This window comes from Harpegnathos saltator, unplaced genomic scaffold (assembly GCF_003227715.2).
Source record: "Harpegnathos saltator strain DR-91 unplaced genomic scaffold, Hsal_v8.6 scaffold114, whole genome shotgun sequence".
Classification (NCBI taxonomy): Eukaryota; Metazoa; Arthropoda; class Insecta; order Hymenoptera; family Formicidae; genus Harpegnathos; species Harpegnathos saltator.
This window is the reverse complement of record NW_020229889.1, coordinates 20,070-31,359: the sequence shown is the minus strand read 5'-3', so window position 1 is coordinate 31,359 and position 11,290 is coordinate 20,070. Positions and strand designations below refer to the sequence as shown.

At 36.5% G+C, this 11,290-nt stretch overlaps 1 protein-coding gene and 1 pseudogene across 1 annotated transcript; both read right to left on the bottom strand.

The window, feature by feature from the left end:
- Positions 1 to 3,314: 3,314 nt before the first annotated feature.
- Positions 3,315 to 8,476, bottom strand: LOC105181565 (protein KBP homolog). The gene is made up of 3 exons (XM_025301583.1): positions 7,662 to 8,476; positions 5,399 to 7,545; positions 3,315 to 5,297 (listed from the first exon to the last, which is right to left on the bottom strand). The coding sequence occupies exon 3, from the start codon at positions 4,722 to 4,724 to the stop codon at positions 3,681 to 3,683; it is 1,044 nt and encodes a 347-aa protein (XP_025157368.1). The 5' UTR covers positions 4,725 to 5,297; positions 5,399 to 7,545; positions 7,662 to 8,476; the 3' UTR covers positions 3,315 to 3,680.
- Positions 8,477 to 8,807: 331 nt separating this feature from the next.
- Positions 8,808 to 10,781, bottom strand: LOC112589218 (uncharacterized; annotated as a pseudogene).
- Positions 10,782 to 11,290: the final 509 nt, after the last annotated feature.

Below are 11,290 nucleotides of genomic sequence, written 5' to 3'. Positions count from 1 at the left end.
ATATCATAAAATAGATACAACCCTATATAACGAGATAAAGATTTAGAAATAGAGTGAATGAATACAAGAGACACGCTCACATCTTTGATTGAACGTGTATAAAAAAGTGGCACGATGACGCCGATGCGTGTCGAGTGTTACGACACGATAGAGTCACGAGAGTACTTTTACACATAAGGCAGTAGCAATATTTCGTATACTTATAATATATTTCGTACGATAAAGTAATTGTGTAAGAAACGGCGATGTGTACATGTATAAATATACACTGTAATTAATAAAGCATGCTTATTCGGAATGCGATATGCGAAGGGACCAGCGGGTTTCGTTGTGGCCAATGACGAAAGGTTGAAAGATGGTATCGCCTTGCGTATTATAGTGAACGCTGGTCCCAGTTTTCCGAGTCCCGTTAATACTGAAGGTATTGACAGCGCAACGTGAAGACAACACATCTACCAACTCAGTTTTTTCAGCTGTCAACTCATCGTAACATCGAAATCTGTGAACGTAGGAAACCTGTGCACAGCTATTCCTTAGTTGAGGAGCTCTCATTTTGGTCCTAACGACTATCTCATTTATGCGATGTGATGTGAAATCACATGAGATCTAAGAAATATTCCGAAACACATTTTTCCTTTATATAAATTATCTCAAGGTAAATATTACCTATAAGCAGAGCAAAAAGTATTGTTTGAACATTTTATTTCTTTTAATAAAAAGTAATTAAAGAAGAGAGTCTAAAAGTCAGCAATATTGGCCTAAACTGCAAACCTTTAGAATCTAACGAATTATCTTGTATGCCAAAGTAGTAGTTGTAAGACAGTATTCTTTAACCAAAAAAATAACGGTGCAAAATGAATCAAAGAGGTCCAAATATTGGCTACTTAAGGCAATGAATGGAAAGACTTAACCCATTGGATTTTATGCTTAGACTACGTGAGATATTATCAAACTAACGTATATAAAGGAAAACGAATAACATGAAAGTCATGTAAAAGTTCAGGAGCGATTGTTTAAATCTTCTACTGGGAGTTGAGAGCCGAAATTTATGGTGAATGTAATGTTTTTACAGGACTATATTTTGGTGCAAAAAACAGGCCTGTATCTCTAGCCGTTTAGGAGATATCGAAGATTAAAATTTTCCAACTTGTACCGTTGATATCTCCGCTTCTACCGGGATTTGAGAGCAGAAAGTTATGGTGAATGTAGGGTTTTTACAGGACTATATTTTGATGCAAAAAACAGGACTGTATCTCTAGCCGTTTAGGAGATATCGAAGGTTAAAGTTTTCCAACTTGTACCGTTGATATCTCCGCTTCTAGTGGGAGTTGAGAGTAGAAAGTTATGGTGGGTTGTAGGGTTTTTACAGCACTATATTTTTGTGCAAAAAACAGGACTGTATCTCTAGCCGTTTAGGAGATATCGAAGGTGAAACTTTTCCAACTTGTACCGATGATATCTCCGCTTCTACTGGGAGTTGAGAGTTGAAATTTATGGTGAATGTAGGGTTTTTAAAGGACTATTTTGGTGCAAAAAACAGGCCTGTATCTCTAGCCGTTTAGGAGATATCGAAGATGAAAGTTTTCCAACTTGTACCGTTGATATCTCCGCTTCTACTGGGAGTTGAGGGTAGAAATTTATAGTGGGTTGTAGGGTTTTTACAGCACTATATTTTGGTGCAAAAAACAGGCCTGTATCTCTAGCCGTTTAGGAGATATCGAAGGTTAAAGTTTTCCAACTTGTACCGTTGATATCTCCGCTTCTACTCGGAGTTGAGAGTAGAAAGTTATGGTGGGTTGTAGGATTTTTACAGAACTATATTTTTGTGCAAAAAGCAGGCCTGTGTCTCTAGCCGTTTAGGAGATATCGAAGGTTAAAGTTTTCCAACTTGTACCGTTGATATCTCCGCTTCTAGTGGGAGTTGAGAGTAGAAAGTTATGGTGGGTTGTAGGGTTTTTACAGCACTATATTTTGTGTACATACGTTCGCTTGCAAGCGATTGATCTACATGCCGATATGCGCATGAAATACATGGCTCTTAAAGATAATAATATAAATAAGTCGTCCAGTACGACTTTAGACGTAATTTCTTCCACGAGCCCAAAAACTGTTGCAACATCAACAGGAGTATAGGATATTCTTCCTCTTCTTTAGTATAAATCCAATGTAACTGCACCGCTTTGTCATAGGATGACAAGATTTTCTCCAACGTATTTCTTTCGAGGGAAACAATAGTCCTAAATAGTAACATGCTCTTATAACTGTAACAACTACGTTGCGGTTCGTTTCTTTTCCGCTCAATAGCTCTACACGTTTCATACTACATAAATTTCACAAGTATGTTCATCATCATCAAGGTACACATTCACATACAGAAAAATGAGTAAGCTTGTGCAAGAATTACAATTTCGTTGGTTTTTGAGCTTTGCGAATCGATGAAATCGCGAAATAATCTGCCCATGCTCGATGCTAACGCTCTACTTTTTTCCTTCAGTTTTTCATCGTAGCTTCTTGTCCGTGAGTCTTTCAACATATCAAATGATGATTTTAAAACCAATAGAAAATCCTCGTCAACGTCCATTGTCAGACGCTCTCTCGACGCTCTTGGCGTTGTTGATCCTCTTCGTTGTAGCGTACTACGTTGTGGCGCACGCTAAACAAGTGAACGTTAGAGAAAATTATTTCACGGATACTGTGCGACATACAAATGATACGTCGAATGTATCACTCATTTCTCATTACCCGATTCGCCAAATTTGTATCTTTCCTCGCTTATGCTTCCGCCAGTGTGCATCTTTGAAAAGAAACGCGTCAATAATTTGCCAATACCACTCAAGAGAACTTGTACAAACATGCGAGATTCAGCGTTACGTTCAGCAGGATTAGCATCCGACGAATGATCAGAGGCCGGTGGGGTGGGTCAGATTGGTGTATACTTTTATTTATATTACCGATCAGCGATAAACATCTCATCGTATCCTTACAAGATTCTTCGTTTACTCAACCTCACAGGAGCGATCCTTATATCCTTACCTGATTCTCTATAGATAAAATTAAGAACTACTTTCTCGTCGAAAGTAAATCAAGAGGTAAATCGTACGGGAATACTAATTACTAATAGCGGCAACTGCTTTGACGGTAATAACGAAATATTTATTGACATTTAACTCTCAAGCGAAAATACGCGAAGCGCGTTTACACAAAGAATATATTATATAAATCTTATTAAGACAATACGATGACCAAATTATCAACAATTTATATTACAGTTTCACAAATATTTATAAATACATAGTATAAAAATTATTAAAGGTTTTTGTATGCGAATTTCACCCTTTCTTAGGAGTAACTCTCATCACGAATGAACATGATAATTGAAGACTAGGTATTTTCTTGTTTCAGCATAAATGGCAGGTATTTTGTACGCGTGTTTGCGCCATGTGTAACACAAAGTATCATCGATATTGCAATGTCAGCTAAATTATATGGTATGGTTACGCAACAAGTTGCTTTGTTATATAACAAAGTAACAGTCACGTAACATACCATATGATTTAGCTGACATTGCAACATCGATGATACTATTATGTTTACCGGGAAAGAACATAATTTGTTGTCAAGATCGCTCAGCCGTAGTAACATACAATCTATTACAATCTGCTGATATAATATCTGTTGATTTATGAAGAACCATGCATATATGATCGCCAATTACTTATGATATTATTTACCAATTTGTTTATTTCATCGAACATTTCTTTACACAAGAAATCATTACCATACCGATATCTTTCAGTGACTATATCCAATATATTGGAGTGAGTAATTGCTACTTCCATCCAAATCGGCTTTATGAGATCTATCGAGGAATGTGTGCTCAATTTATCTAAAATATGTTGTAAACTCTGTAGTTGCAATTTATGCAATTTCTCTCGCTTAGTTCTATCATGTTCATAGCCTGCAAGATATTTGTACGCGTTGGCATTGCCTCGCATCATCGTCACATACATTGACATACAAGGATCTTCACTGGTATAGATTATTAGGGGTTTAGTTAGTGTAATGTACTCTTGTGCTGTACGAATACGCGCCAAAACAGCCGTAAAAACTGCTTTGGTATCATCATAACTCGAAAGGTGCTTATCCGTGATCTCAGCAGTGAATCCTTCGAGATCTTGTATCGTGTCAGTGAATACTAACGACTGATCAGACTGCTTTTCGGACTCTTGCGCAGATAATAGTTGGGACTTGCATGTCGCGCGAGGTTCATTTTCTACAGCGTGCAATAATCGTTCCCGCGATGACTGCAACAGCTTGAGGCCGTATCTCGCCCAAGTCCAATCAATAACACTCGTAGTTTCTCGATACATATCTGACAAAATCTTATCTGACAAAATCTCTTCGATCGAGTTTTCTCGTTCGTCCATTTTCACATATATTTTCTGACAGTGCTTGTCCATTATAAAGGAAGCCGCAGCAAGATGTTTCTTAGCTTCGGGAAAACGTTCGTAACTTATGAAAATTTGGGCTAAAGATATCAAATGCGTAGTCCACCCAGTATCGTCTGTATCTGACAATGTCCTATTCAACAACCTCCTCAGTAACTTATGTTTACACACGGCTATTTTATCGATGATTATCCAGTTAGATACTCTATCTGTCTTTTCACTTTTACGCTCCGCTAATAAGTCTCGGAAAACTTTTGTACAGAGCACCTCTAGCATAAATTCAGGATCTGACGAGTCAAGGGTGACAGAGGATACAATATCAATAGGAGCCAGATACTCATCTTTATCCGTGACATATGTCAGATATAGCTGTAGTACTTTCTCAAAAGCTACCAGAGACGCTTCACGCTTATGCAGCTTGCTGTAAAAACAACCTAAACAGCTAACAAAATAGCTTTACGATCTGTCTCCTTTCCTTTAAAAAGCTCCGTACATCTGCTAATGTGGAATCGAGCAGTATCTAATTTTGTGTCATCTTCGCTGTCAGCATATATACGGTGCAGCAGTAAGTAGGCATATGCGAGAAGTACAATATTATCGACGTTTAACTCTTCCGATGTGATTATGTCACGGTAAAATTTGTCCATCTTCGATTTTATCCCTTTGATCATTTTATTCTGTTTCTTGGAAAAGCAAGCCTCTTTTACGTCCGCCATAACCGTGCGCAACGATTTATAAATTTCAACATATTCTTCACTAACGTTTATCGTCCAGCGCGCTCGTCCTCGGTATCGGTATTCTCGGTATCTTCGGCAATATCAACCGGCAATACCGCTGCCGGAATGGATGCTAAACAAGTCAACGTTGAAATATCATTTTCTAGACAATACGTAGAGAAGAGAGAAGAGAAAACACTCGTTTCAAATGTACATGTTATTCTTGTCTATTACCAGATTCGATAGATTCACATCCTCGCTCATTCGTGCTTTCGTTAGTGGACATGTTTAGAAAGAGAAGCGTTGATCGATCGATGACATCAACGAGGACTCCTCGTGCGAGCACGAGCGTCTTATTGATCACGTTCAAGAGAACTGGCGTCAAGTAATACCACTTGGCCGTTAGTGAATATAGGATCAGTGTACACCTTCAGATCTTGTTTAGCTATAAAGCAAGCGCATATGTAAACATACAAATATGTACTCGCATGTGTATCAAAGTATCTTGATCACTTATTCCGGCTGAAACAAGCATTCCTCTTGCCTCGCCGAGATCACTTATACAGAGACGGATATCTTTTTTTCTCTCAGATCAAATATCGATAGAAATTAAATATTGTTGAAGGATCAAACACAGAGAGGTGCAATAATAACTGGAATCAACGATAACCGATATATCTTGTTGTATAATAATAACGTCGTATATCGTAGTTTATGTTATCCGAGACGTTCACATGTGTCGGTAAGGTGTCTATTTGGAAGCATATAAATTACTCCTTAATATTATGATACTCTTTAACACTTCGGACAGTATAGTTGGCATTTCACTGTTTGATTCATCGGCTGGTTCATCAGTCGACTGTCCCGATTCCTTCGGTGGATCAAATTGCAATCGTGAAGATTCGTACATTACATCGAACACATCATTAGTACAAATGAGTGTTTCAATAACCACCGGCCAGATATTAAAATCACCATTAGGATGTATTTTCTAAAGTAGTTAATAAAATCTGTAAACGTTGTTTACAGATGGAATTGTATAAACGTTGTTTATACAATTCCAATTTATTAGTTCCGCTTACATAGCACGCGAAAAATTTAATATAATCGACAAATACGTTATTGGAGATTTCTCAAAAGTATAGTATGTTATTTCCTCATCAAGATACTTCATAACAGTCTCGAAAAGTATATTAGCGTCAGTATAACTCAATAAGTAGCTATCTGTGATCGTGGCAGTGAATTTTTTCAGATTTTCCCTTACGTTATCAAATATTAACAATTTATTAGATTCCTTGGATTCCTTGGATTCCTTGAATTTTGCTGGAAATAACGATGTTGAATTACACACCTCGCAAAGTTCCTTCGCTGTACCATGCAAAATTCTTTCTTGTGATGAACATAAAAGTTGTATTCCATATTTTGTCCAATATTTAGCAATATCAGCAGATGCTTGTTGATACTGCTAATCTATCGATCTCTTCTCACTAGGATTCTTTCGTTCGTCCGTTGTTACGTATTGATTCTCATAAAATTTCTTCATCATAAATGACGCAGCTGACAGCAGCAAGATGACCTCTAGCCTCAGTAAAACGATTGTGCATTATGAAGTATTCGGATAAAGACTCTACCATCAGAGTCCACGTTGCACAATCTGCAGTTGGCGATAGACTATCAAATCTTTTACTCAATAACTTATGCTGACACCTTGCAATTTTATCAGTGTACACCCGATTCGTTGCTACATGCGTACCTAAATTTGCATGCCCCTTCAACAAAGCATCCATAACTAATGCACCTCTTTTTTCCAGTAAATCTATCGGGTCTAAACATTTGAGGCCAAAATGCGGCGCGATGTAGAAAGGTGCAGGATACGTTTCTCCTTCGTCAGTGTAGGCCAAGTAGAATTGGAACGCTTCATTGAAAGCTAATAGAGATAATTCCTCATTGTTTTGCTTATGATACAAAGTGCCCAAGGACGAATACGCTTAGTGCTATTAAAATAAATTTTTGATCGGGCTCTCTTCCTTTCAACAACTCTATACATTTCGTAATAGCATCTTCGGCAAACGTTATTTCCTTATTATCCGTTTCAGCAATACGTATATCAAACAGATATAGATAAGCTTGCGCAAGAGTCGCAATCTCATCTGTTTTTGCATCTTTCGCGATTCTTTCGATTATGCCATTGTACAATATGTACATCCTCGATAAAATGTCTTTGATCACTTTACCGTGCTGTTTATTACGCTTATTTGTTTTCGCAGCGATCCTAATGTGATAACATGATTTAAAAATTTTAGCGAACTCTTCCCTGACGTTTATTGGAAAGTCTTCGCTGTTACCGGTGTTCACGACTGACTCCGCTGTCGCAATGGATGCTAAACAAGTCAACGTTAAAATATTATTTCGCGAATATCATACAAAAAAAAAGTTAACGTAGACGTATGTACGCAAATGTGGAATTTGTATCAAACATAGCGATGTTTTCTATTACCAGTTTCATTGGATTCGTATTCCCCTTTGCTCGTGCTTTCGTTAGAAGACATCTTTGCAAAGAGGCGCCCTGTTATTATTGATAAGAATTTCTCATAGAAGCACAATGTATCAGTGATCAAAGTGGGCAGATTTAACGTGTAGCGAGTGATTACCGCGGTCAGTGAGTCTGATTCGTACATACTTTTAGGTCTCGCTTAGATCTAAATGTAAATAATACAGCTATCCATAGACAAGGTGCTTGGGTCAATTATTCTGGCGGAAACTTATCTCATTATCGCGGAGCCACCTATGGGTAAAATAATGAATTATTCTCCTCAGGAGAACAAATTGAATATCCTTCAAGGGGCATTCGAAAAATCTGGAAACGGTAGTAGTTACAATAATTAAATATTCCTTCTTAATTCTTTCTCAATATTTTTCATACCGAAAGTCAACCGATAAGCAATTGACACAATATTAACTTTGTTTTCACAAAAGTTGAACACAGCATGTAACAACCCGTACAGCTTTGATAAAAATTTCACTGATCAATCAAAAGTCCAGTTTCATCCACTAAAGCTGTTTCGATAGTCATCATTACTTTACTCAATTATGCTCTTAACACTCCCATCATCTCTTGTTCAATGTTCAAGCAGGAATCCCCCGGTATTGTCGACGCTCTCAACTGGTTCTGCTGCCACAATGGATGTTAAATCTTGTCAACGTCAAAATATTATTTTCCAGCTAATATGCAACATGCTCATTTCAAATGTATTTCTCTTTTCCATTTACGACAGATTCGACAGACGTACACCTATGCTCGTTTCTGCTTTTTCGTTAGTAATCTTTAGGAAATATCGTGCTATCCATAATAGTAGAGTATACACCATATAAGTAAAGTACATTGAGCGACACTGTTCAATAACGTATCTTCAAGCCTCAAGTATGTATGTCGTTTCGATTACTCGATTTGGATATATCATCGCATCACACCTAGATCAAAAGGCAAGCGACGTGTGCAACGATATGTACATGTGTGCGTAACCACCAACTAATATAGTTGCAATTATGAAATACTTACCTCGTAAAGGTAAAATGTTCTCAAAGGGCTATTCGCGGAAGGTCAGCCAATAACAACAGCAACAGTCTGCTTTTTGTTTTTTTCTTTTTCAAAGAATTGTGCAAACCGATGCACATTGTGATGTGGTAGGTTGAAACGAAACAAAGTACACTTATATCTCATTGTGACTCGTCGTGTCAGAATGTAATATTTAAGAAATAAATATAATTATCATGGCAGTTCAGGAAGTTTCTTGGGAAAGAGTAAATCTACTATGTAGATATTATATCGGTTCAAAGTCATTGCACAGGAACAATAGGAGCAATAGTCAGTAACTCATAAGATTTGTAGTTGATGTTCTTTTACTGGTTCGAGACACAAAGCATGAAACAAAACAATAAAAGACAACATAAGTATTTTAAATTTTGTGTGAGTGTGTGTGCGTGAGAAGGTTACAGATATAATTATTATTTACACATCATATGTCTCATTATAAAATTTTTCTCTACTCATCATTTTATGCGTCGCATTCAGATATTTGATTCGAGTGATAAATCTACTTGCAATTTGTTTAATTATAATTTTTAATAAAGTTAATAGTTAAGTATCCAAAATAACCTTTTAATATCATACCTGTAATACTAATAAAGTTTGTAATGAATACTTTATTCCGACCTCTTCGTATATCTTTGGCGGATAGTGGTGTTCATCCATGTAGATAACTTTTTATTGTATGTTGCTTCAGATATACATGTTACAGATATTGCAAAAACTGTTAACCTTGCATGTTCGATAAATTCCATTGTAATTTCTTGCGGGATTTTCTGAAATTTTACATCAAAACAGGGATATCTATTGACAGATACATAATCAAACAGTTTGATTTCTTTGCCCAATAAACCATTATTTGTTTCGGACCACCATTTGTTCTATAGAATCTGTCGAAAATAATTTTGTATTTCGTTACATATGTCAGTGCGTAAATGCCAATGAAATGACAGCAAATGACAATAATTGTTACTTACAGCTTTATCTAGAAGAGAAACATTATTCGTATAAGAGAACTGTGGACGTGTTTCAGGAAATTTTCCTGGGCAATCTTTAAAGGAATTTTTTATTATTTCATATCTTGTTAAATTTTTAGCTTGCTCTTTATATTGATCGATTTTCTTTCGTTGTTGCAGCAAAGATAAATATTTTTCCAGCTTGTAATTAATCTCAACTACTCCTGTTCCATCCTCAACTATAAAATTACAAAAAATATTAGCTCATCTAAGGATACTCTTGATCATTAAATCAATCTTTCTATCGTTTATCATTTGGTTCTTACTTGTTAAAAGTAGGTTATCGGAATTGCGTTTAATGTTTGTAACTACTCCAATTAGATCAATTTTACGTACTTTAATATGAGGCATATTGAAGGGATGAAAGTGCACATAACGGTCTTCCTTATAAGGTATTAATCGATACAATTCCATAATGAGCATCGATATGTTGAGTGTTGCTTGTAAATCTAAAACACAATTTTGTGCGATGAGCTGTATTAGAACATAATCCTTTCTGCAAATTGTACCATCTCTAAATAAATTATGCACATGTAGCTTACCTTTATCAACACTGATGTTAATACCTGGCCATTCTGTCATTGACGAGAGATGCATCTGGAAATCATCATATTCCCTTCTACTGAAGGCAACCATACTGTTTATTAATGTTTTTTCAGACATTTCATCAATCGGGTAAAGTGATGAAGATTCGACCTCTCACAAATTTAACCTCTTTTTCGGATAATTATAATAATTAATACAGGGAAAGGTGAGAGAAATTACGCTGTAATTTTGTTGTTACCCAATGTGTGAACAATGTTGATCATCGAAGGGAACAGTAAATGATACTCAATGCGTTATATCCTTTCTCGCAACAGCTCTGATAACGAATGTTATCGAGTTTCGACTATAAGTGACTATAAAGGCCTATTCAGACAAACTTGCATAAGCGCGTAACGCATATGCATAAGGAAATTGACCAATTATGATCCGTGTAGTAAAAAAATGTTTTTTGTATTAAACATACGATTAGTCAATTTTCTTATGCATATGCGTTACGCGCTTATGCATAAGGAAATTGACTAATCGTATGTTTAATACAAAAAACATTTTTTTACTACACGGATCATAATTGGTCAATTTCTTTATGCATATGCGTTACGCGCTTATGCAAGTTTGTCTGGATAGGCCTTAAGGGCAAGAGCACAGGCTTTTGCATAACACATAATACATAATGCATAAGAGAATAAACCAATTAGTTTTCTTCATTTCCCTCCTCAGGACAGAAATGAAGAACTCTGATTGGTTGATTCTCTTATGCGTTGTGTATTATGCGTTATGCAGAAGTCTGTGCTCTGGCCCAAAGGGCCCAAATCAGAGTTCTTCATTTCTGTCCTGAGGAGGGAAATGAAGTAAACTAATTGGTTTATTCTCTTATGCGTTATGTATTATGTGTTATGCAAAAGCCTGTGTTCTTGCCCTAAGGGTCTGCAGGAGCCACACTAGAGACCTCTCGTGGAGACCCGCGAACTAGGCAAGATT

What these genes read in the sequence shown, in the direction of transcription:
- LOC105181565 (XM_025301583.1), bottom strand. Translation starts at nt 4,724, where the DNA reads ATGCTAGAGGTGCTCTGTACAAAAGTTTTCCGAGACTTATTAGCGGAG.